Raw genomic sequence first — 22,948 nt, forward strand, 5'->3', positions numbered from 1 at the left:
CAACTTTTCTATCCCAACTCTGCCAGCAGCAACACCTCGGACGCGCAGACATGGCCGGACCCAGTGACAAGGCGCGTTTTTACCTCGAGCAGTCGGCGACCGAGCTGAACGAGCTTGAGCGCAAGAAAATCTTCACACGGGTATGCTAGCCCGCCATGCGCGCAACGCCAGCTTCGCTAACACGCCATAGGAAGAAATCAGCTCCATAGCGAAGAAGCGCTCGGATTTCGAGCACATTATCAATGCACGCGGCTCGCACCCCGAAGACTACATGCGATACATTGAGTTCGAGAAGAACGTCGACGCCCTCCGCCGCAAACGAATAAAGCGCCTGGGTGTACGGTACAAGGGCTCTGGTCAGCGCACCATCTACTTCCTCTACAACCGGGCGACGCGCAAATTCTCGGGCGACCTGGTACTATGGATGCAGTACATCGACTTTGCGCGCAAGGATAAGGCATACAAGCGGCTGAACGACATCTTCACATCTGTCGCTCGACTCCACCCCACCAAGCCCGACATATGGATCCTCGCGGCCAACTACTTCATGGATACGCAGGCGGACATTACGAATGCGCGAAGCTACATGCAGCGAGGACTACGCTTCTGCAAGAACTCCGAGGTTATGTGGCGGGAATACGCAAAGCTGGAGACCATTTACGTTGGCAAGATCGCTGGCCGGCGCAAGATTCTCGGTCTGGACATTGATCGTACAAAGAAGCCAGGCACAGACGAGGACGGCGACGAAGACATGATTGCGCTTCCCGAAGTGACGGCAGAGGATGTAAATCCCAGCCTGAAGCAGGACGATGGTGTGGACGAGGTGGCGCTGCAGAACCTGGCGTCTGCGCCAGTGCTCACTGGTGCTATCCCACTGGCAGTCTTTGACTCCGCCATGAAGCAGTTCCAGGGCAAGCCCAAACTCGCGGAGAAGTTCTTCGACATGTTTGCCGAGTTTAGTCAGCTAGCCTGCATACCACGCATCTTGCAGCACGTGCTAGATTACCTGCAAGAGAACTCTCCCCATGCTGTAGAAACTGCCATCTGCAGGTTCCGCATGCTGCTATTTGGCTGCGACCCAAGCGACCCGGAGATTGCCCTTGCATTGAGCAAGGCCCTGGACTTGATAAGCTCTACCGTTCAGCAACATCCCAAGGAGATTGCCTCCATCTCCGAAGTCGCTGTTCGACAATTGTTATCTCTGCATCGGTTACTCGCGGATAGCGATTCGTCCTTGCAGAAGGCGTCGCGTGCAGCACTCCGCAAGTATGTGCGAGCGATGGAAGACGGTCAAGGATCCGGCGATCAGGTTGCTAGATTGGGCGAATTGCTGCGGAAGCAAGGGAAGAAAGACGAAGCAAAGTTGCTATCTCAGACAGGCATCAAGTACTGGGCTGCGAATGAAACGCTCCAGAAACTTTCTGCCGTCACGGAAACGTGAAGGATCAAGGGACTTGGTCAGCAGACTAATCGTACCGAGCACTCGTGCATCAAGTATTCTTCCTATCTCTTATCGGGGGGCACGCCACACTACACCGCTACAGTCATGCTCGCACTATCGTGAGATGCACTACGATTCAACGGTAGAACCACGTCACCTGCACGTTGCGCTGAGCTATGGTGCTGTGGCAGGCCGCTTCCCCGCAGACCGCTTCACTCGTCACCCCGGCTTCGTCGCGACGTCTTCTTAGCGCTCTGCTGCTTCTTGCTCTTGAGGCGGCGCTCGTTATCTGCCTTCTGTCTGGCGTCTTATCAGCTTTCGGGCCGTCGCCTGGGCTATCGGAAGTGCGACGACATACAGTTGTTTGACACGCTGCACCTGTGCTGCCGACGTCTCGGCGGGCACAGCATCTTGTCCGGCTCGGGCAATGGCCTCGTATATGCGCCTGTAGCAGCTCTGAGCATTGTCGCTCTGCTTTCGACTGTCGTCGGCCTGGACTATTATAGCATTGGATCTAGCAGCAACGTAGCGAGAACGTCTAATTTCGCCATGTAGGGCTGCAGGGATGTGGTGCAGCAACGCGTCGAGAGGCACCTTCAACGTAGCTTTAGAATTGACTCTTGGTGCCTGTTTAGTATAGCGCCGTGTTAAAAAGTGGTGTAGTGTGTCATACTTGTTTACATTTTGGCCGCCCGGTCCTGATGATCTGCTGAAGCTCAATTCGCCAATGCTCTTGAAAGGGATCGTCTCTGCATGGAGCTCCGCGAGCCAGGCGCGTGCAGCCTGGACCTCGTCGCCAGTGGCACTGCTGCTATGCCCTCGACAGTGAATTATCCGGCGCACCGCTGGCAACGGCGCAGGAGAGAAGACTAGCGTGTGAAAAATGAAGCGTCGCAGCATGACGGTTGCGCAAATTGCTCACGTTGGCCTTTGTCAAGATGAGATCATGTCGCAACCGCAATAGCTCGAGCTAGGATCAACATGACCATTTTAACCATAAAACGGACGCTAGAAGCAGACTAAAACGCATCACGTGGACGAAGCTTAGCCAGGCAAGTTCTCGAATCCAGGCTCCTCGGAGTCGATGCGGCGCCGAATCCCAACATCTGCTGCACTACATCTCTCTTCCTGATATTTCCTGACTGCACCACCGTCTCTTGCCACTTTTACGGGGCCCGCTCTCGCTTCTGTGCCTGTGGCTGTCGCGTCTGCCTCATCCATCACATATACCTAGGTAGCATCTAGCCAGCCCCGCCATCCGCTCGTCTTCTCCTAGTGCTCCACCTGCAGCTCTCCAGCCCTTGTCGCGACGGTGCGTTTTCGTAGATGCTTTGAGTTGACTCCTTCACCACGCCTTGTCTGCCAGCTCTGCGCTCTGGCTCCGCAGTCTACATGAGACCCAACTCGAGTCCGCCGCAACAAGCTGAGCACATACGGCACCAGTCGCTGACGCCCGAGAGCCCGCGCCCGCAAAACGTCCCGTCGCCCGCCAACATCCCCATCCTCGTAGAGCACATGGATGCGAACTATAGTCATGTCTCCCACAGCAACGACTCTGCCGCGCCCGCCCACAGCTCCCACGCGAACGCGAACACGTCGACGCCGTACTTCGCCGACCCATCTTCGACCGCCAGCTTCCAGAGTATAGGCGCACAAGGGGCAGGGCACGATGCGCCGGGGGCGTTCGCGCAGTCGGCTGCGTTTGGCGGCGGCATGGGTACGCAGCCGCATGATACCTCTTCAATGCAGAATTTCACCGCACAGCTCCAGTCGCGCGCTGCGTCGGCCACTGACGCGCCGCCGCCCGCTGCTCAAGGTCTTTCTTCTGCGTACCCATACCCCCATGACCATGCCTATGCTGCTCAGCAAGCGCCCGCCCAGTCTGCCCAAGGCGCTCACTACCAGACTGACGCGCACACTGGCTCCAATGTTGACGTACAAGCCCTCTTGGACTCTCTGACACCTGCTGCCAACAATGCGCCTGCAGCCCAATATGCCTCTGCACAAATGTCCTCCCAGTCGCCGCAGACACAGCACCATGCCTCGTCGTTGCCCTCGGCCACCAATCTTCCTGCTCGACCACCCACCCAAGAACAGCCCGCTACGCACCCCAACTATAACCCCAGCGATGACATCAGATCCTATCATCCACAGAGTCAGCAAGCTCCCATTGCCCAGCAGAGAGGCAATGGCTCCCTCCAGCCCTTGAACGTGCAGAGTCAGGACTTTTCGACGCCCAGTCAGGCTCAGCAGCAGCCGGGTGATCGTAGCGAAACGCCCGACGATGAGGATCAGCGGTGGCCGCCCGAGGTCAACAGGAGATACGAGGAGTTTTTGGATCAGGAGAGGAAGTTTGTGACGGAGGGGCAATGGGACCAGTTTCCCATGGGTTCGCGTCTCTTCATTGGTGAGCTGGGACTGTTTTTGCACCAAGGATGCGCCTAACCGATTCCTAGGAAACCTCCCCACCGAAAAAGTCACCAAGCGAGACATCTTCCACCGTTTCTACCGCCACGGCAGGCTTGCGCAGATATCAATCAAACAGGCATATGGCTTTGTTCAGTTCTTGGACTCGGAATCATGTCGCAGAGCTCTGGATGCCGAGCAAGGGCAGGCAGTGCGCGGCAGGAAGATGCGTATGTCATGTCAATCACTCTACTGCTGGACAGTCGACTAACTATGACAGACCTTGAGATCTCCAAGCCACAGCGCAACACGAAGAAGATCGAGCCGCCGAACCCAACACCGCGTCGACGTTCACGTTCGCCAGATTACAATCGGGGCGGTACAGGACCGGCACCTAGGGACAATCGTTATGTAGGGCATCCAAACTCCATGTCCCCTAGAGATCGACGTTTTCGTGATCGGGACGATTATCGGCCCATGCGATCGCCATCGCCGCGAGCCCCGCCTCGGGGTGTACGATCGCGGGACAGAAGCCGAGACAGATTTGATACGCGATACCGTAGCCGGTCCAGAACACCACCACGCAGGCACAGAAGCCCGTCCCCGCGTCGCGACTACACAGAGGATGGATTGGACCTGCGGCGCCGATTGCCCCACGAGGTGCCTGACATCCAGATTCTTGTGCTCAACGAAGGTCTCCCTCGGTAAGTTCGGAACTAACAGCTATTATATCAAGGTCGCTAATCCAGTGGTAGTGACTTCATCCGCTACGTCGAGGATACTTTCCGCTCGCAAAATCTCCGTAGTAATGTCCTGATATTGAGTGGTCGGTTCCCTGAACCAGCTGTAGTTCGAAGACAGATCCTTGAGGGAGTTTTGGCCATTGTGAGGCTTGATACTACTGGCCTTACCAAGGGCAAAGTTAGCGTCCAGATATTCGACCGACGTGGCGGTGCAAACAACGTCCAGTTCAACGGTACGATTGCTTATGATACACATGAGCGATTACTGACTCATGTGCCCAGAATATGCCGATCTTGACCCCACGACCGCTGGCCTCCTCGTCAACAATGCCAAACAAAGCCAATCTCGCCCGGTCCTGCCACCATCATCCTCGTACGGCTTCGCTCAGACCCTACCCCCGCACTTTCCCCAGCCAAACAACCCCTTCCCATCCCTGCCGACCAGTCAGCCGAATATCTCTAACCTCATTGCATCTCTCGACGGTGCGAGCTTGTCTCAGCTCCTCGGCGCAATGTCCGGCAATAATATGCCTCAGAATACGCAACCCGCGCCGAACCAGGGATTGAACGCTGATCTTGCACGCCTGCTAGCTCAAGTGCCTAGCCCTGCGCAAACACCTGGCTTCAGTGCTCAGTCCCAGCCGCATCTCGCACAGCTGGGCAACCAGTTCCCCGCGCTTGCTTCTCTTTTCGCCAACCAGAGCCAGGCTGTCGCTCCACCAGTGCAGACACCTACTCAGGCTGGCCCCGCGCCGGATATGAATGAGATCATGGCCCAATTGGCTCAGTATCAACGCTAAAAGTCCCATTCCGTACTTCCAGAAGCCTAGACAGCAAACACGGCTTTCTCGAACCTTTCCAACAGATAAACTCGACATTACTACAATAGCCCAAATCCTGTATACCGCTCCCTCCACACATGTATCGACATGGTGTATATCCAACCGATCAAACCCGACTGCGCCCTTTACCCAGCCCTTGCAAATAGCCATGTATCTCCCACGAGCCAGCTCATCGAACAGACAATAACCCATTCTGGACCCGTGCTATCTGCTTTGGCCATAACTGGTGAAGCTCCAAGGCCCTCGCATCCTCATTCCACGCAACAACACCATGGAGTACCCTTGCGACAATTCCCTGGCGACTTGTTCATTACCCACGTACCCACGCGACTCACGATTCTAGCGGCCTACCCCCTGGTTGACGTGCGAATTCAAACCTGGATAAGGCCCTGGTCCGATTCTTAACTGCTTTTCATGTTTTGCCCCTTTTCGTTTTCATTTCTCTGGCCTGCCCATGCCCGGCTCCTGTATCTTCTACGAGTTTCCTTGGTCCTAACGTATGGCGTTTCCTTTCCTTATCTGATCCGATTTAGCGTTCTGCGAGGTGTTACTTGGCGCACAATATGGATGCTACGCATATGTGCAAGCGGTTTTCATAGGTCATCGAGGGCTGGTTGGCGCTTTGAAACTTTTTTACGTTATTGTAGATATGGGTACGATCAGGCGCAGCCAGTGGTGGAATTGACGAAGGAATGCGGCGTCCATTACGGCATAGACAGGACATTTCAAATCATTCAGACTTCGCTGTATTGCTCAACATCATAGCGACGACTTTAAATGTACATCATGCAATCACGACGGTCATTAGTCTACCAAGTCGAGTTAGTGCAAACACGAGGTGTGATGACATCGTGTCGCGTGTCGGAGGCGCGCGGACAGGGATCAGCTTGACCCAGTTTTTTCTTTCCCTACGAATGAGAAACGTCACCACTAGAGCCCGCCCTCGCTCAGCGGCTACATGTACTTCAGCATTCGCAGAGTCACGTCCCTAACCACCCGATCAGGAAACCACTGCCGATGTTTTCTACCCTGGTCATACCGGCGCGATTGAATGGTGTCGTCGCAAACCTACAATGCCGCCGCGGTGTACACATGCGTGCCATTGCGCCAGCATTAGGAAGTCAGACGTGGCATGATGGATCGAGGAATACCACACAGAGGAGGATTCTTACAAAACGATGGGAGACACAAAGGAGGGCGTATGCCTCATCCACAGCGGCGTCGGTGAAAACCACAGGATATGGCGGGGCCATGCCACCTTCTCCCGCCAAAGCAACCAAGACGGCTATACCCACGAAGACAACTTCTCCCAGAAAGCCTCAGTCCCCCCCTCTCGTTCCTGCGCAAACACCCACCTCGAAAGCCACAACCGTCCCCACACTGCGAGCGAAAGAGAAACTGAACCCACCACCGTTCACATACGCCCCCGATATATCTGTTCCCGCACGAACACCAGAGCAGAACGTCGTCAAGTGGCTATATCGCGCCGGTCGCGCATACCTTACTTTCTACAAAACGGGCATATCGCATGTCCGGCAAACATCCAAACTTGCAAAGACGCTGCGCCAAAAGGCCGCTCAAACACCCAACAAAGATATAACCGAGGTTTTGTCAAGGGCGGAATGGCAGATTGTGCAAAGGAGTAGGCTAGACACTTTGAGATTGCCAGCGTTCGGCTTCTTGGTCTTGTTACTTGGAGAGTGGTTACCACTCGTTGTTATGTACATCACGCCCGTCATTCCAGAGGCATGCCGGATACCCCAGCAGGTCCAGCGCGCGTTACGCAAGCGTGAAGACAAGCGACAAGACCGGCTAAGAAGGATTGCTCTAGACGCCATGCGACTGATGAGCAGGGATCGACCACCTATTGGCAGCACATCTTCTGACACGCCTTCTGTCACCCTGCCAAAGAGTGGACAAGTCATGCCAGTCACCACGAAGAACTGGAACGAGATGACACTCTTTGAACTCTCGCTTACCGCCGCACAACTCGACTGCTATCCGGCGCTGTTCGACTGGCTTCCTGTCACAGCCCCCAAGTTCCTGTTGCAGCGCAATGTCAGGAAGAAGTTGGAGTATTTGAAGACGGACGACAAGTTGATTGAACGCGATGGCGGATGGGCAGCTCTCGGGAAGCAAGAGCTCGAGAGAGCTTGTGTAGATAGAGGTCTGCCTGTGCTTGGGAAGAGGGAGGATGAACTGAGGAAGGCGCTGGCGAAGCTCGAGGGCTGAGACGGCGCATGAGGGCGACAGCCAATTCGCACACGACTATAGATTACTATCAAGATGGTTAGACGATGTTCAGGAGCTGCTATAGACCTGTAGATATATTTGTTTGTCGGCGGTATGAACACGAGAGATACCCGAATATTATAATTCTCATGACCAAGTCGATAGATGCACTTACCCTTTGAACATGTTTTAAGCATAATCTAGGCACAGGCACACGTGAGAGAAGACCCGCAAAGTACAGAGCTGGCTTCCTCAGTTGTTACGTACTCTGCTCGGTTTGAAATTGTCTATGCAAATGCATGAATCGAAACAAACTTAGAGATGCGTTGGCGCGAGAACGCACAACGGCTATCGCGATTTCGACACGCGACAGCTTCCAGTCAAGGCAATCTCAAGGATATCAAATCTGCGGCGAAAATAAAGTGATGGGACGTATGTATGAGGCAGAAACGGCAAAGTGACGCCCTTCACTCGCGCAGCGTCGGGAGCGACAGCATGACGTTACCAGATTGGGCAAGTTGAGCAAAGCGTTGTCGATTACGGCACTATTGGAGGGGCAGAGGGCAGAAGGTCAAACGAGGGAAGCAAACGAGGGGCATGGCGGGGTGTTGTTGAAGGAGGGGTGGAGGGGCAAACATTTTTTTTCTGTTGAGATGGGTGAGGAGTGAGGGGCACGACGCGGATGAGTTTGCTTTCACCAACACTAATTTCTTTAGGGCGACGATCTGCTGGGTAAACAACACGAATTGGTATGGTAAGAGGAGGATGGAGATGCGTGGGACTTGCGGAGTTTGTCAACAGGGGGATAGGTAAGACGGGTTTGTGGTATCTGCTACTAACTTTTCTCTGGGTTCTGATAGCAAGCTCTAACGTTATCCGTCAAGACATTCATCATTGCCTTATGCAACTGGTTCGGATCTATAAGACGCTCTGCGTACTTTGGAGCTCATGGTACAATCCAGTGCAAGAGACCAGGCTATTTGCGTCAAATGTCCCCGAAGAGAAATCAATGGATACATGTGCTTCACATGTCCTATCGCAAACGACCTCATTGTTGGCACCTCTGCGAGTTATGCCACAACAGCAGTGATCAGGATCGTGTGTTGACCCTACTGACGATCCAGTCTTTACGATACACCATTTCGCCTCTTCTGCAACCGGAGATCTGGTCGCATGTCATGCTTCTGAGCGACCCGGCTATGCTCCAATACTACCTCCCCACCTTGAATATATATTCTTGTTGGTATAAAACTGTATTCATGGGAATGCAGCCTTTTCGTAGGGGCACAGAAGATTTGAACACTCGAGGATGCCGTAGAAGCCTCCAATGAGTCGCGGTCTCTGATGTCTGTGATCATCTTTGCACCCGCCTAGTAAGTCCAAGTATATGGGTCGGAAGGTTTCACAGAAGCTGACATAGTACGCAAAATGAACCGTGAAGTCGTCGTGTAGAGAGTGGTTCGCTGCGATGAAGGATAGGTGATATCTGCTCTGCCAGTACCAGATCGCAAAACAAGGTGAAGATGGAAGTACGTACAGAGACACATATCGTGTCTCGGAAGATGGCATGATGGCCGATCTAGTGACAGTGATCAATTGACTAACAGGTTCCAGAGGCGGCTAGTGTTTGCACAGCCATGTTAAGCTCACCGAGGTCTTGACGTTTACTATGCATTTGTAATCGGAGAGTCCCTTGACACCTTCGCGAGATCGAGGTACTTGAGTGACGATACAGTGTTCCTTGGTGCGTTGCACAATGTCGAGGATGAATCCGTATGAAAACTGTGCTGGACAATCGAGCTTCTGGACGCGTGACCAACATATTGGCTGCCATTAGCTGGAGTTGGAAGCACAGTCGGTGGTGTGTCGCATGGACGAAACCTAAGAAACAAATGTGCAGTTAGAGAGGACAGAGGAAGCGTGGTTGCCGCTGGACTGCCGCGAGAATTCTACAACCAATGGGCGGTGTTGGAGAGGCGATTACTCTCTGCCTCGGCATCTTCCCCAGACGTTGTCTGCAGGCAGGCGCTCTTGCTCCACACAAAGACGGAGCGCTGCGCGGAGAGGGCTAGCTCATCTCGTAGACCGAGGCCAAACGTCTAGAGACCCATAATGTAGTCGCGTCTGCTGTTCGCTCTCCTTTCGTCCCACGGTCCCTTAAACGTCCTCTTGCCACGCATCACGTTGTACCTTCCGCCTCCACCCATCGCCTCCTTCCCACACACCGTCGACATGCCTCACGCCTCCCTCACCCGCGATTCGGTCGCATCGCACAACACGCCCGAAGACCTCTGGTGCATCATCGACCACAAAGTCTACGACCTCAGCGAGTTCGTCGATGCCCACCCTGGTGGCTCCGTCGTGCTCGAGCAAGTAGCCGGCCAAGATGCGACGACCGCGTTTTACAACCTACACAGACAGGAGGTCCTTGACAAGTACCAGGAGCTGTGCATCGGCACCATCGAGGGCGAGAAGTCTGAGGTGATTGTCGGAAAGCCTGGCGACCTGAGCCCAGTGCCATATGCGGAGCCATTGTGGTTGCGACCGCAGTTCAAGAGTCCCTACTTCAAGGAGAGCCATCGCGCGCTGCAGAAGGAGGTCCGCAAGTTCGTCGACACACACGTCACGCCCGAGGCGCAACAAAAGGAGAAGGATGGTACATACATCAGCCAGGAGTTGATTGACAAGATGGCCGCGAACGACATGCTAGCTATGCGCCTTGGGCCTGGAAAGCATCTTCACGGCAAAAACCTGATGGGTGTCGTCAAGGGCGAGGAGTTTGACTACCTCCATGACCTTATCCAGGCACAGGAAGGTGTACGCGCAAACGCGCGTGGCTTCCAAGACGGCAACATGGCAGGCATGACCATCAGCTTGACAGCCGTCTTGCAGTGGATGCCTGAATCTGAGTTGAAGACGCGCGTGGTCAACGAAGTGCTGAGTGGCAAGAAGAAGATGTGCCTAGCCATCACCGAGGCTTTTGCGGGGTCAGACGTCGCCGGAATTAGGACCACTGCAACTTTGACACCAGACGGCAAGCACTACATCGTACGAGGCACAAAGAAGTGGATCACCAACGGAATGTTCAGCGACTACTTCGTCACAGGCTGCAAGACGGACAAGGGCTTCTCCGTCCTGCTCATCGAGCGTGACGAGGCCGTCGAGACCAAGCTGATCAAGACGAGCTACTCCACCACCGCCGGCACCGCATACGTAGAGTTCAACGATGTGAAGGTACCAGTGGACCACCTGTTGGGCAAAGAGCACCAGGGCTTCGTTGTCATCATGTCCAACTTCAATCACGAGAGGTTTATGATGGCATGCGCCGTCATCCGACAATCGCGAACCGTTGTCGAGGAGTGTCTCAAGTGGTGCAACCAGCGGATTGTCTTTGGGAAGAAGCTGATAGAGCAACCCACCATCCGTCAGAAGTGAGTATTGCCTCCAAAGATAGCCTTTTTGTCCCACCGGTGCATCCGTCGGATGAGACCCCGCCACATTCCCTCGCTTGCATTCCAGGAGCTGAATCCGATTGAACGCTACTGACAATACTCCAGGCTTGCAAAGATGATCTCACACGTCGAGGCCAACCAAGCATGGCTAGAATCTATTGCCTACCAGATGACGCACATGTCGTACGCTCAGCAATCGAAGCTGCTTGGTGGACCTATTGGCCTACTCAAGTCATTCGCCACCCGCTCTGCACACGAAATCGCAGATGAAGCCGTCAACATCTTCGGAGGTCGCGGAATTACGCAAGGTGGTATGGGCCGGGTGATTGAGCAGTTCCACCGCACATATAAGTTTGATGCTATTCTTGGAGGTACCGAGGAGATTCTCAGCGACTTGGGTGTACGGCAGGCGATGAAGGACTTCCCCAAGAGCATGTTGTAGGCTCGTGTTGGAAGCGGTGTATACTAGTAGCGTATTGATATCTGGTGCATGGCGGCACTTGCCACGCCGAACAAGCCAAGATGCACAAGTACAAACTCTAAAGCGAGGCGGAAGATTGTGAAACGCTTCTAGAAGCAACGGCGATGCTGTGACATGACGGAAATAACGTATGCGCGGGGAAAGCCCATGTTTGGACGTGTTTGACCATGCAGGCGTACAAATCGATGGACGTGTCTCCAGTACCAAGGTTCCGACCGCGCACCGATCCAAGCGGTAGTGGCACAGACGATAGATGATGGGCGGATGATAGCATGACTCCAGATGATCAACGGCAGGGCCGCAGCGAGTCGGAGCATTAGGCCTTGTGCATATGTCGTAACGAAGCATGTCCAATCGACGCGAGGCGGCGATACTCAACACCAAGGATGCGTGTCGTTGTTTTATGACGATAGTCGTGCAGCCTCACACAGCGCATAGCCGTCATGCACGCGCCACGACGAGGGCCAATCGTAAACACTGGCGCAGGCCGGGCTCAACGCCTCATCCGGCACAGCAGAATGCCAGGCGCTGTCGTCCACGTGTTACACGTCTGAAAGCGGCAACAAGCGAGGGTATGCATGAGACGCGATCTAGATTGCATTTCACAAGTGGCAGACAGACCGGACGCGCGATACGTGTCACATGCAAAAGGCAACTCGGGCGAGGGATGGGGTGCGAGTATATGCACGACCGCATCGGACACGTGAGACGTCGTTGTTCTGGCAAAGGCAAGACTGGCGACAAAAGCAGCGGGTGGATGGGTGAGACTGCGAGAGGTTGGTGATGGTGATGGATATGGAATACCATGGAAGAAGTTCGGCTAGTCGCCGCCGCCCTGCATCGGGGAGGCAAAGACGCGCTGCGAACGCATATCGGCTCGAGTCGTGTGCAGTTTAGCAGTGCCATCGGTCGGACCAAGCCGTGGAGGCACCAGTGACAGCATGGGGCTCCATCTGCCTTTCTTTAAGAAGCGGTCTGCGTCACCTTCACCTACTTGATCTCCATCTGTCACCCACACCTGCTGCTGCTGAACCATTCACTCTTGGTCATACCACGCACCTTGTCGCCTCTCGTACACACTGTTCTCTACCCCGTCGACTATCGCCGTTATCTAGCCGCGCCGCAGCGTCATCACTACTCGCCGAGCACTCCAGCCTCACCCAGGGCTCCCTCACAACTCTCCCAAACCACTGCCTCCACCACCGTCTCTACACCGTCTCTACACCGTCACCATGCGCCGCTCGTCCAGCATCAGCAGCATCAGCTCGTCCAGCTCGGAAGCCGAGGAGACGATGCAGATCTTTGTCAAGACCGTGTCCGGCAGCAACAGTAAGTCGTCGCCGCCACCGTTCCGAGGCTCGGAACCAGGCGCACCATGAAGTCACGGCAAGGGCTAACATTGTGCACAGCAATTCCCCTCACAATCCCTTCAAATACATCCATAAGCACGCTGCGCTCTCTCCTCGCCCTCCGCACCAACCTCTCCGCTCCCTCGGACCTGCGCATCGTCCACGCCGGCAAGCACCTCTCGTCACCCGACACCACCCTGGCTGATTACGCCATCGGACCCAATTCCACCCTCCACCTCGCCCTCCCTCTGCGCGGTGGAATGCCTCCCAAGAAGGTCCGCTGCTCCTTCAAGGACTGCAAGGACCGCGCCCAGCCCATCGTCGGCGACTGCGGCTTCTGCGAAGGCCGACACTGCAGCCGTCATCGCATGCTCGAGGACCACAAGTGCGTCGGACTCGAGGACTGCAAGAAGGAGAGCCACGACCGGAATGCGGATAAGCTGAACAGCGAGCGCACCGTTGCGATCAAGGGCGTTTGAGTCGCGGCGCTTGGGACACCCACGGCGTACGCCTGGTCATGACTCTACCTCGAGCGATTTGGTCATGGGCCATCTGCAGCTCTGCCTCCACGCGCCGAACCAATGGCACTGGGGGCTTTGTCTTTTTATTCTTGCTCTTCTTGATTGCAAACATGGCATAGTAATCTTTGATTCCCGGAGCATGGCGTTTTGAGGGTAGCGTCTAGCGAACTGTATTTATAGCTAGAGCAATGACAGCCGTTCTATATGAATATTCCCACTGGCGACGTAATGTGATGTCTTCTATTCTATTGATAAGTATCTCATGCTTCTTACGACGGCATTCTGGCTGGTGAAGCGATTGCAACATGGTCTCGCGAGTTCATCGCTCTACAACTTGATCATGAAAATCTTCCGAAGTATGGCTAATGCAGCAGTTCGATGACAAGACAAGAACCAAACGTGAGAACAGATGAATGGCGTGACTGATGGCGTGGCAGGATGAAATTACGCACCTAACCTACATATCCACCAAAGCTCACTCTGTCTTCAGGGCGCACTCTTGGTCGAATCGCGGCTTTCCTGGCCGTTTTGTCAGCGTCTTGTTTTCTTCAAGTAATCATACGCGCGTCGGTCGGCGATGTTTCGGGTCCCCTCAACACCTTTCATTCGACCTTGCGTGCTTGCACACGTGCAACTCCGAATGATTTGCGAGGTATGTGCTGTCCATGTCCACGTGGAATATTCAATAAGACGATAGATGTGGGTATTGTGAAGAAGCAGATGGACTCTGATAGTCTCTAGCCTTGTTAGCGGTTCCGCCCAGAGAGAACGGCGACATTGTGGGTTGGCTCGGATTTGCCCGAAAGTGGCGTGAGTGTGTCTGAGTACGAGCGAACATGATCGCAGGTCGCTATGAGACGAGAAAAACGGACTCGGCGAAGACGTAGGAAAAGACTATTGATTTGAAGGAAAGAGAACACTAGTAACGGATTTGCGACTTCTCATTGCCCTCGAAGGAGCCTCTCTTACCTGGAGTATATTACGATAGACCTCCCAGCAGACATTGCCTGCCTTAGCTGACTTCTAATATAGTCTACGGTGGGATTTTGTTGTTGTCAAATCTGGTGCTGAATGCCGACTAGGTGTTGGTTTTCTGTTGCTGGTCTCGTAGCGACACCATGCTTACCCCCGGGACGTTTGATTGCGCCGCGGACTCACCTACCTGAGGGTACCTGTGATGAACCCAAGATTGAGTTTATTGTGCCCGTATGGATCTCTCGGTATTCTCGGGGACTGCGCTCTGACAGCATAGCCGTGAACGTGCCTGACGCTCCTTGCTTGTTGCCCGCTGCATTGAGCTGCCTTAGGTACCAAGTCTTGGAAGAAAAGCACGACAGCGCCCAACCCAAGGCCTCTGCACACTGCTCAGACATCTTCTGCGCTGACATGTGCGCCCGAGTATTACATGTTTGCGAGTCGTGGATTCGTGCCGCATGAAACCCCTTTTCGCGCGACTCGAAACTCAACGCCACGAGCGGCGCTGGGATTTCCGCTCCGCCTCAACGCCCGCTATGTGTGGCGACTCGACTTGAACTGGTGTTCGACATGGAATGCGGCGGCTGTCGGCCTTGGGTGCCGTCTTGTCGTTTCCAAGACGGAGCAGCTGTCGGAGCTCTAACAACGTGGCGATTCGGCCCTGCCCAGTTGTGCCCAGCAGATGACAAGAATGATCTGAGGCAGGTATCGCAACATCATCTCTTCTTCATTATATCACGTTCCGCTCTCCGCTCCGCCCTGATGGACCTCGCTTCGAATCTGCGACTTTGTGGGTGCGGGATCGCGTCTCGGACTTGGTTCTCCAAGTGGCCTGACGTTGACACACGGAAACTGCATGCCGCCACAAGGATTCGTTCCCTTCGTTCGCCGTGGCGTTCCGCTCGTATTTGCTTGTTTTTTCCACAGCGCTATCGCTGAGCATCCAAAACAGACTTTCAGGGGCTGGATTGTGGGTGGCTCGGAATAATGGAGTGGACAGGAATATTTTCTGGGTGAGTTTTCGTTTCAGTGGAGGGCTTGGCGTCACTATGCACAGTGGAAGTACCGGGAGCCTGACTGCTGGCCCGCACCGAACGAAACATGGACTAATGGATTCCAGATAATAGATTCTGTCGGATTAGAGTATGGACACGAGATTGTCGAGAGCTGATCCCAGCTTATTGAACTGTCGATTGTTGAATGAGGCTCCGGATGGGTGCGCTTCCGCAAAACCATCACCGTGCGGTACCTGGTTAGCGACCCAGCATGTTCGGCCGTCGCTGACAGCACCAGGCGAAGACTGTCGGCAGTCAGAACCTGTTGGAACCCCCGAGTATCTACCCGTGAAGCTGCGATCGAAGCCTAACGCCGCAGCCGCTGTCAAAGCTGCTTATCGGACGAGACGCGGATGCCTTATCCAACCAACCCAGAATGTCAACCAACCCTCAACAGCTGAATCATGACATGGGGACGCTGTGCGGAGAGACTGCGGCACCATGTGGTGACACGGCAGAGTACTACGCATGACGATATCCACTGCTCAACGTCCGGCTCCGGAAGAACTTCGTGAGAACGTTAAAGAAGTCCCCGGTTTTCGAAAGGTCCGCGTCCCCATGGGCCTTTTGTGGAACGCGCCTGACGTAGTTGATGGAGTCCGCGGGAACCCAGCATGGACCTCGCCATCATTACAAGAAACTAGCCGTCACAGCGGAGTGAAGCTACCAATTGACCGCTCCCGTGGCAAAATGCAAATCAGACGTTTAGCAAACCACACGACTAAGAAGTCTGAGACAAGATAACATTGTCTTTTGTCGTTGTTGTTTGCGTAACGTGCAGCGCAGCTCTGCGCGGGATGCTTCTTTGTTTCTTCTCGGCTCTTGGGCACCTCCCGACAGGGGAGATCTGCACAGACCTAGGAAGATGTCGGGCTTGGATTTGTTTCCAGATCTGATTAGAAATAGTGCCTGGGGCTCGTCTCGACGCTGGATCGGGTCGATGCTGGGCGAGGGTTGCCAGAACGCGTAATTGCCACGGCCGACACCTGGCTTGGCAGAGCAAACTCTCTGGAGGTAGCGTCGCTGATCCCCAGTCCTGACTCCTCCTCCACTTCCTTACCCCAACTCCGTCTATGCTCTTTCCGAACGTTCGAATCCACCCTCCGCGCGTCGCCTGTCAACAAAAAATGCACCCCAGCGGCCATTCGCGCCGACAGTTGCGCGTGGCTGAAACATGTCATCGCAAGGCAGGGTGACGAGTTCGCTGCAGCCACACCCGCACTGTCTGATAACCCTCTCAATATGATACGGCTTCATCGCGGCGGCGGGAAGAAGCAAGCATCGAAGCCAGCGTGGGTGTTGATACTTGGCAAAACGCCCTAGCCGTCGATCTCTAGGCATGCCTCTGAAGCGGTTGTGGCTGTGTTGAAACTCAAGATAACGAAGCAACGAACCGCACCGGCCCGCTGATCTTGTTACACTGCCAACTTTAGCGCGACTTGTCTGTCATGTACTCGACATGTTGCGCCTAACACTCAACCCTCGTCGGCGGTGTCGCCGAGCTTGCAACGCCGATATTCTGCACTGGCTTACGCGCTTTCACTCAGGCCGTCGGCCGTTGCATCCGCTTTCCTGGAGAGACTGCCAGAGTCGCAGCATTCTCGGCGGTGTCACCGCGAGAGTACTCATTCTTGACCCTTGCAATATAACTGGGCCGGCCAAGGCGGAATTCGTACATCACTACTCGAGCACATTCTTGGCATGCCGACCCAATCGAGCCTCATCACTCATCACATCTCGCCCGCTGATACTACGCCAAGGGTCGGGGGCCCGCTCCGCTATTTCACCCAACCTTGTCAGGCGCCTCAACCCCTATAATCGCCTACCAGATGTCTATGCCCACCGGCAACTTCGTTTTGGTGGAACAAGCCAAGAGCGCACAGCCTATGAGCAATCTCGACATCCGCACACGCGGTTGTGGGATAGGGCATGCGGCGTCTACGTACCGTGGTAGTCTTGCCCAGTGCGTTCCAATCCCGTTTGTTGTTACGCACGTTGAGGAAGAAGGGGTGGCGATGCCCAGCTTTGTAACAAATGAGGTCACTAGAGACAAAGCATGCCTCCCTTGGAGCCGGCATGGTTGGCATGTTTTCACGACAACGAGTAAGCGTGGGGAAGTCCAAACGCGAGATGCTCCGGAGAATCCACGACCGCCGATCGCTCTCACACCGGATTAACGCGGCGCACTAAACCTTTGGGCCGCCGGGCATTTGAACCATCTAAAAGAGTAATGAAGTATACCCTGCTGCCGGCGGAGTTCAGACGCCCGTATTGCCTTGGCTTCTCTTGGGCTTGCACCCTTGCGTTGCTTGTGCGTTGCTACTGCCATTGCCCCATTACACGACCCGTTTGACTACCACGTCACTATGGGAGGAGCCAGCCACATTCTACATGGGGGTTACGCGCGTGCTTAACGAAGTGGAGCCGTAAAAGAACCCTCTATCAATCTAAGCCTTGGGCTCGTTCCCCATATCCCATGCCTGCTTCCACATGAGTACCGTACTTATACCCTCATCTCCGCCGCTTTGACAGCTGATCGTTTCCGTACCTTTTCACCAGTGCGTCCATTTGAGCGCTTCCCCTCCAACACGTGCTATCCGTGTTGAGCATCTTATCGCGTCATCGTCAAACACCTTTTCAGATAACTGATTGCTCCTTCCACCTTTACCTCACGGCCCGCACCTTCAGTAAACACCGCCAACATGCCACCTACCAAATCTTCATACAAAGAGAGTCGGCAGTACAGCGAAGGAACGCTGCCACTCTCCGAAGCACCAACTGCGACCAATTCGATGCGAGACGAATCCCGACATGCCAGTGTCGACACACTTGACGAACCCAACTGGCCGCAGTCATGGCGTGCCTACGCCTGTCTGCTGGGCTGCTTCTTTCTCATGTTCAACTCGTGGGGTCTTGTCAACGCCTACGGCACGTGGTCTTCGTACTATGTGGGCCACTCACTGCGAGGTGTTGACCAGCTTGAACTGAACCTGATCGGATCGACTCAGTCCTTCATTGTGCTCCTGCTTTCCAACGTAGTTGGACGCCTCTTGGATGCGGGGCACTCGCGCAAAGTCATCGGCTGTGGCACTTTCCTTGTGCCCTTTGGGCTTTTCATGCTCTCTGTCGCACACCCCAGCGATATTGAGGCCATTGGAAGCTTCGGTCCAATTTGGGCAACTCAAGGCCTAGTGGTAGGCTTGGGCATGGGAACCTTCTTTGTCTCCAGCTCTCAAGGTGAGTGGTAATTGATACCGTGAATTGCCTGTACTGACTCTCTCCCAGTTGCTTCAACATGGTTTCCCAAGCGCAGAGGTCTTGCCGTAGGCTATGTCGCCTGCGGTGCCAGTGTAGCAGGTGTGATCTACCCTAGCATGCTCCGCTTCCTGATTCAATCGGTCGGTTTCAACAATGCAGTACGCTATGTCGCGACTCTCACCTCAGTGACCTGCATCTACTCTTTCATCTTCTGCACCCCAGACCCCGCCCACGAGCACCACGAGCCGAAGAGCTGGGGCAAGCTCAGGACTTGGTTCGACACTGAGGCCTTCAAGAACAAGGCTTGGTGCTGGTTCACTGCAGCCGTCGCCTTTATGTTTTTTGGTTTCTACCCAGTCTTCTTCAATCTCGAAGAGGTCAGTATTCCTACACTGTTCCTCATGCTTGTAGCTAACAATGTCTAGTGGGCATCAGTGCGTGGCTTTGGCACCCGCGACCGTACCGGCTCATCAGTAAGCCCTGCCGACACTACCGACAAACCCCTTCAAACCTTCTGGCTCCTAGTCATCATGAACGGAGCTTCGACTGTCGGACGGATGCTCCTCGCTCACTTCTCGGACAAGGTCGGCGCCCTCAACATGCACATCGGCTCTCAGTTCACCGCATCCATGCTCACACTGGTTCTCTGGACACTAGCTGGATCAGAGACTGATGCGATTGCCTTCTGCGTCGTCTTCGGTATCTTCTCTGGCATGGTCATCGGCCTTCCTCCTGCGTCCATCGGCAACATTCTCAATTGCTCCTACACTGCGCCTGGCACTACTCACTTCGCAAAGAAGAAGCTTGGTCACTGGACGGGTATGATGTACACATTTGCTGCCATCCCAGCTCTCGCCGGTCCCGTCATTGCTGGTCATCTCATCACACAATACAACACCTACATCACCGTCCAGATGTGGTCCGGTGCCAACCTGATGCTCTCATGTATCTGTATGGCCGTATCCCGGTGGTATCTACCATGCGATAACGGCGAACATGCGAAGGAGGCAATCGCGCGCAGACTTAGCAAAGCTGAGACAACCGAGAAGCGCAGGGCCAGTGACCCCAACTCACCTGACCCTCTATCACAGGCCCCTACCCGGGTGCCCAGCAACGCAGGCTCATTGCGTACTTCTTCTGACACCCAAAATGATGCTGGTAGGATGGTTTAGCAGTCTTCCCTATACTCGGTGGCTTGATATCCGTTTTCATTCCTTGTTTGTGTTTTCTGCAAGGCGTCTGGAGCATCACTTAACGAGGTTATGACCGCTTCACATTCGTCTTAGCACGGAGGGGTTCTTGATTTCTTGCTTTGGGCTCTATACATGTTCAGCCGCTTTCGCTACTATTTTCTGCTAGACTTTTTCCACGGAGGACATCGAGGGTTCCCACCGACCAAAGCTTTCCGTTTTGAATTACGATTCAAGACAAACGTAGGCGCAGGGAGCTCCCTCGATCAGGGTTGAGCATCAGTTTACGGGCTACAACGCATAGAATCAAAACCATGATCTTCTACTTTGACTCTCATCCTCGATCGTCATACATCGTCTGGACATGTTGCTCTAGAGGAAGCGCGCCCGCCTGCTTCCGAGAACCCAGATGTCGCGCGCGGTTCTTCACCGCTCCACTTGCTCAGGTTTCCACACCATTCCATACCGACACATTTGGGCTGCCACGCTGTAAGCGCCCCACGGACAAGAAAAACCCCTCAAATTACGTGCACACATCACGAGTTCATCACAAACTCCCGTCGCAATGGTTCAAATTGATCACTGTTCCGGCTCGGCAGTTTGAACTTCTGCAAAAGCACGTCCTGTAGATCCCGGTTCTGTGAAGATCGCAATCTGGAACTTGATCGATGTGCAGAAGCTGCGTTTCGCATTTTCGAAGGAGTAAGTTCCGAGGTGCGAAGGTTTAGAAGCGCTCATGTACGACTTCGTTAGTGTTGCTTCGAAGGCACTGTTAGCGTACTGTGTCTTCTTCCGAAAGGCAGCTGGGCCGGTGCCTAATTCTCCTTGACGACATACATGGACGTGTCGCATTCTCGTTGGCGTGGTGTGTCGTGAATGTACTCAGCCACCTTTGGTCTACCACTGCATCGGAATGGCAGCGATCGATCGACAAAGCCCGCGATACGCTGTGGTAACTTTCAGCATCTATGCGCAAATTCTGGCCAGGCGATCTTGTGTTTCGAGAACAATGGGCGGTTCCTGACGTTTCTGTGGTACCGAACGTTTCTGTGGTGACACATAGCCAACCGTCGAACCTTTTCGTTGGCAGCGCTCGAGTTCCGTGGTCGAGACCGGATCTTGGGACGACGCAAGGTCACACATTCTTCGTCCTGTTAAGGAATGTGTAGTATCTCAGGTACTCAAAAGACTGGAGACGGTATATTGGCAATGTACACATGCTTACACCCGTGATCGTAGACCACTGATCTCTTGTCTCGGAACAGAACGGAGAGGAATACCGACGTCGTCAGCCCAAGAATGGAATGCACGCAAGCCCACCCAGAGTGCCAACGCCCAGGTTCAAGGCATTGCTTCGTTGCAGCAAGGGGCAGATGCCTGTGGGGTGCCGGTAAAACCTTGCGCATATGCGCAATATTTACCCATAGCAGTATTCTTCCATCACTTGCATTCCATCTCGCATCAAGGAAGCACTAGTCAGATGCCAGGTGGGAGGCTGAAGACCAGCCTCAATATCTTGGGATGATTAAGACCATCCCTGCATTACCGCACTTATCGCATCCACCTTTGATCTTGCGGTCGAAACGCATGGGCCGAGATTCCGGTATCTTGGCGCTTGGGAACCACGATATTGGATGATTTGGTTCGTAATGGGTATGTTGGGAGGTGTGGTCATCTGTACGCTGCTGCGCTGGTTCCACAGTTGTTTGTGAATCTGGTACGTTCCGCGGACGCGTGCAATGTTACCTGAACAGATAGCCGGAAAACACAGAATTAGTAGAGTCCCAAACGGGATGAGAGAGTTTTTGCTGTGGAACACAAGATGCGTGCCATGGCGGGCGATGTAACGGGGGAAAATTGGGGTAGTTACATGGCTGTGGCGCTTTGAGCGGAAGTCACACTGACCACCAACGCATCTGGAGAAGAGATGAGAGTCATGTTAGCATCTCTGGGGTAGTCTAGTATGCTGCTGATCAACGTCGATGCCATTCCGATGCGGTCGTCTACTTCCAAGGTTCCTTGGCATTTCGGTAGAATGGAAAGCGAACCAGATTCCCAAAGTCATAACAAGTCTAGCACAATTTCCAAGACTTGTCCCAGAAGAGCGGCTCTGAGGGAAATCCACAATGATACACCTGCTGAGCCACCACCGGAGTGCCCAAGCCGAGAAGTACATGCCCCCCTCGAGGATAAACAACAAGCAAGCCTTAGCCCAAACAAGCGATGCAAAATTCCCTCGTTCCGTCTTGACCTTCCTTCACAGTCTTGGCATTGCACTTGCAGCGGCTGTGGCTCATCTATATAGCGGGAAGCCAAGCAATCCGCTCGTCTTGTCGCGGCAGCTCATCCTGCGGTGAGAGCGGGGCCCAGGGTCTCCATGGTACATGATTAGATTGGCATCGGCGCGAAATCCGTATCCGGTAGGCACTACGCTGTGCGTGGTCGTCGCACCAGAGATATTGGTGCGTGAAGGTGGTTGGTGGCATTTGATGTCTCCTGTTTCGGGAGCAGGTACATGATGTCGATGTACATATACCAAGTAGCGCGGCAAGCTTGGCTGCATTGCGCAATGCCGATCAGTATAGTGAGGACAGATTTATAGTCTAGATCGGATTCGCATTTGGGCTAGAAACAGTCATATGACGGTGAAGCATCTGGATGCGCATGTACAGTTGAATCGTAAAATCGCTGCTTGGCTATACGGAATCTGTGGCTCAGGACTCCCGACCAAGACTTCAATCTGCTTGTGCAAGCGCTGTGTCAATCACGTAGATGGAGATGACAGCAGTTTGATGACATACATTAGAGACAAGCAAGATCGAAGATAGCGACGCGTCACCCGACGACATCGATGTGATCGCAAAGTGAAACCAGATACATGATCAGTGACAGAACGCTAAACATGCCCAGACTCCGTCCATGCAAGTATGCAAAGGCCCCCACTGATGTGTGGATATCTGTAATCGCTGATAAGGACATTTCCAGACTCCACGTAACCAGTAA

At 54.1% G+C, this 22,948-nt stretch overlaps 7 protein-coding genes across 7 annotated transcripts; 6 read left to right on the forward strand and 1 right to left on the reverse strand.

The window, feature by feature from the left end:
• Positions 1-50: 50 nt before the first annotated feature.
• J4E84_000484 (uncharacterized protein) lies at positions 51-1,441 on the forward strand (the record flags this gene model as incomplete). Its single annotated transcript, XM_049383123.1, has 2 exons — positions 51-140; positions 191-1,441. 2 exons carry the CDS (start codon positions 51-53, stop codon positions 1,439-1,441), a joined length of 1,341 nt encoding a protein of 446 aa, XP_049248641.1.
• Positions 1,442-1,653: 212 nt separating this feature from the next.
• Positions 1,654-2,341, reverse strand: J4E84_000485 (uncharacterized protein; the record flags this gene model as incomplete). Its single annotated transcript, XM_049383124.1, has 4 exons — positions 1,654-1,741; positions 1,800-2,060; positions 2,115-2,246; positions 2,295-2,341. The coding sequence occupies 4 exons, from the start codon at positions 2,339-2,341 to the stop codon at positions 1,654-1,656; spliced, it is 528 nt and encodes a 175-aa protein (XP_049248642.1).
• A 492-nt stretch (positions 2,342-2,833) lies between these two features.
• J4E84_000486 (uncharacterized protein) lies at positions 2,834-5,390 on the forward strand (the record flags this gene model as incomplete). Its single annotated transcript, XM_049383125.1, has 5 exons — positions 2,834-3,848; positions 3,898-4,077; positions 4,128-4,551; positions 4,603-4,823; positions 4,873-5,390. The coding sequence occupies 5 exons, from the start codon at positions 2,834-2,836 to the stop codon at positions 5,388-5,390; spliced, it is 2,358 nt and encodes a 785-aa protein (XP_049248643.1).
• A 1,293-nt stretch (positions 5,391-6,683) lies between these two features.
• On the forward strand, positions 6,684-7,664 carry J4E84_000487 (uncharacterized protein; the record flags this gene model as incomplete). The annotated part of the gene is made up of 1 exon (XM_049383126.1): positions 6,684-7,664. The coding sequence occupies one exon, from the start codon at positions 6,684-6,686 to the stop codon at positions 7,662-7,664; it is 981 nt and encodes a 326-aa protein (XP_049248644.1).
• A 2,232-nt stretch (positions 7,665-9,896) lies between these two features.
• J4E84_000488 (uncharacterized protein) lies at positions 9,897-11,558 on the forward strand (the record flags this gene model as incomplete). The annotated part of the gene is made up of 2 exons (XM_049383127.1): positions 9,897-11,095; positions 11,222-11,558. 2 exons carry the CDS (start codon positions 9,897-9,899, stop codon positions 11,556-11,558), a joined length of 1,536 nt encoding a protein of 511 aa, XP_049248645.1.
• Positions 11,559-12,829: 1,271 nt separating this feature from the next.
• J4E84_000489 (uncharacterized protein) lies at positions 12,830-13,425 on the forward strand (the record flags this gene model as incomplete). The annotated part of the gene is made up of 2 exons (XM_049383128.1): positions 12,830-12,926; positions 13,007-13,425. The coding sequence occupies 2 exons, from the start codon at positions 12,830-12,832 to the stop codon at positions 13,423-13,425; spliced, it is 516 nt and encodes a 171-aa protein (XP_049248646.1).
• Positions 13,426-18,199: 4,774 nt separating this feature from the next.
• On the forward strand, positions 18,200-19,927 carry J4E84_000490 (uncharacterized protein; the record flags this gene model as incomplete). Its single annotated transcript, XM_049383129.1, has 3 exons — positions 18,200-18,734; positions 18,783-19,132; positions 19,181-19,927. 3 exons carry the CDS (start codon positions 18,200-18,202, stop codon positions 19,925-19,927), a joined length of 1,632 nt encoding a protein of 543 aa, XP_049248647.1.
• Positions 19,928-22,948: the final 3,021 nt, after the last annotated feature.

Source organism: Alternaria hordeiaustralica (assembly GCF_023758085.1).
Source record: "Alternaria hordeiaustralica strain BMP 2776 chromosome Unknown scaffold_1, whole genome shotgun sequence".
In the NCBI taxonomy this organism is placed as follows: Eukaryota; Fungi; Ascomycota; class Dothideomycetes; order Pleosporales; family Pleosporaceae; genus Alternaria; species Alternaria hordeiaustralica.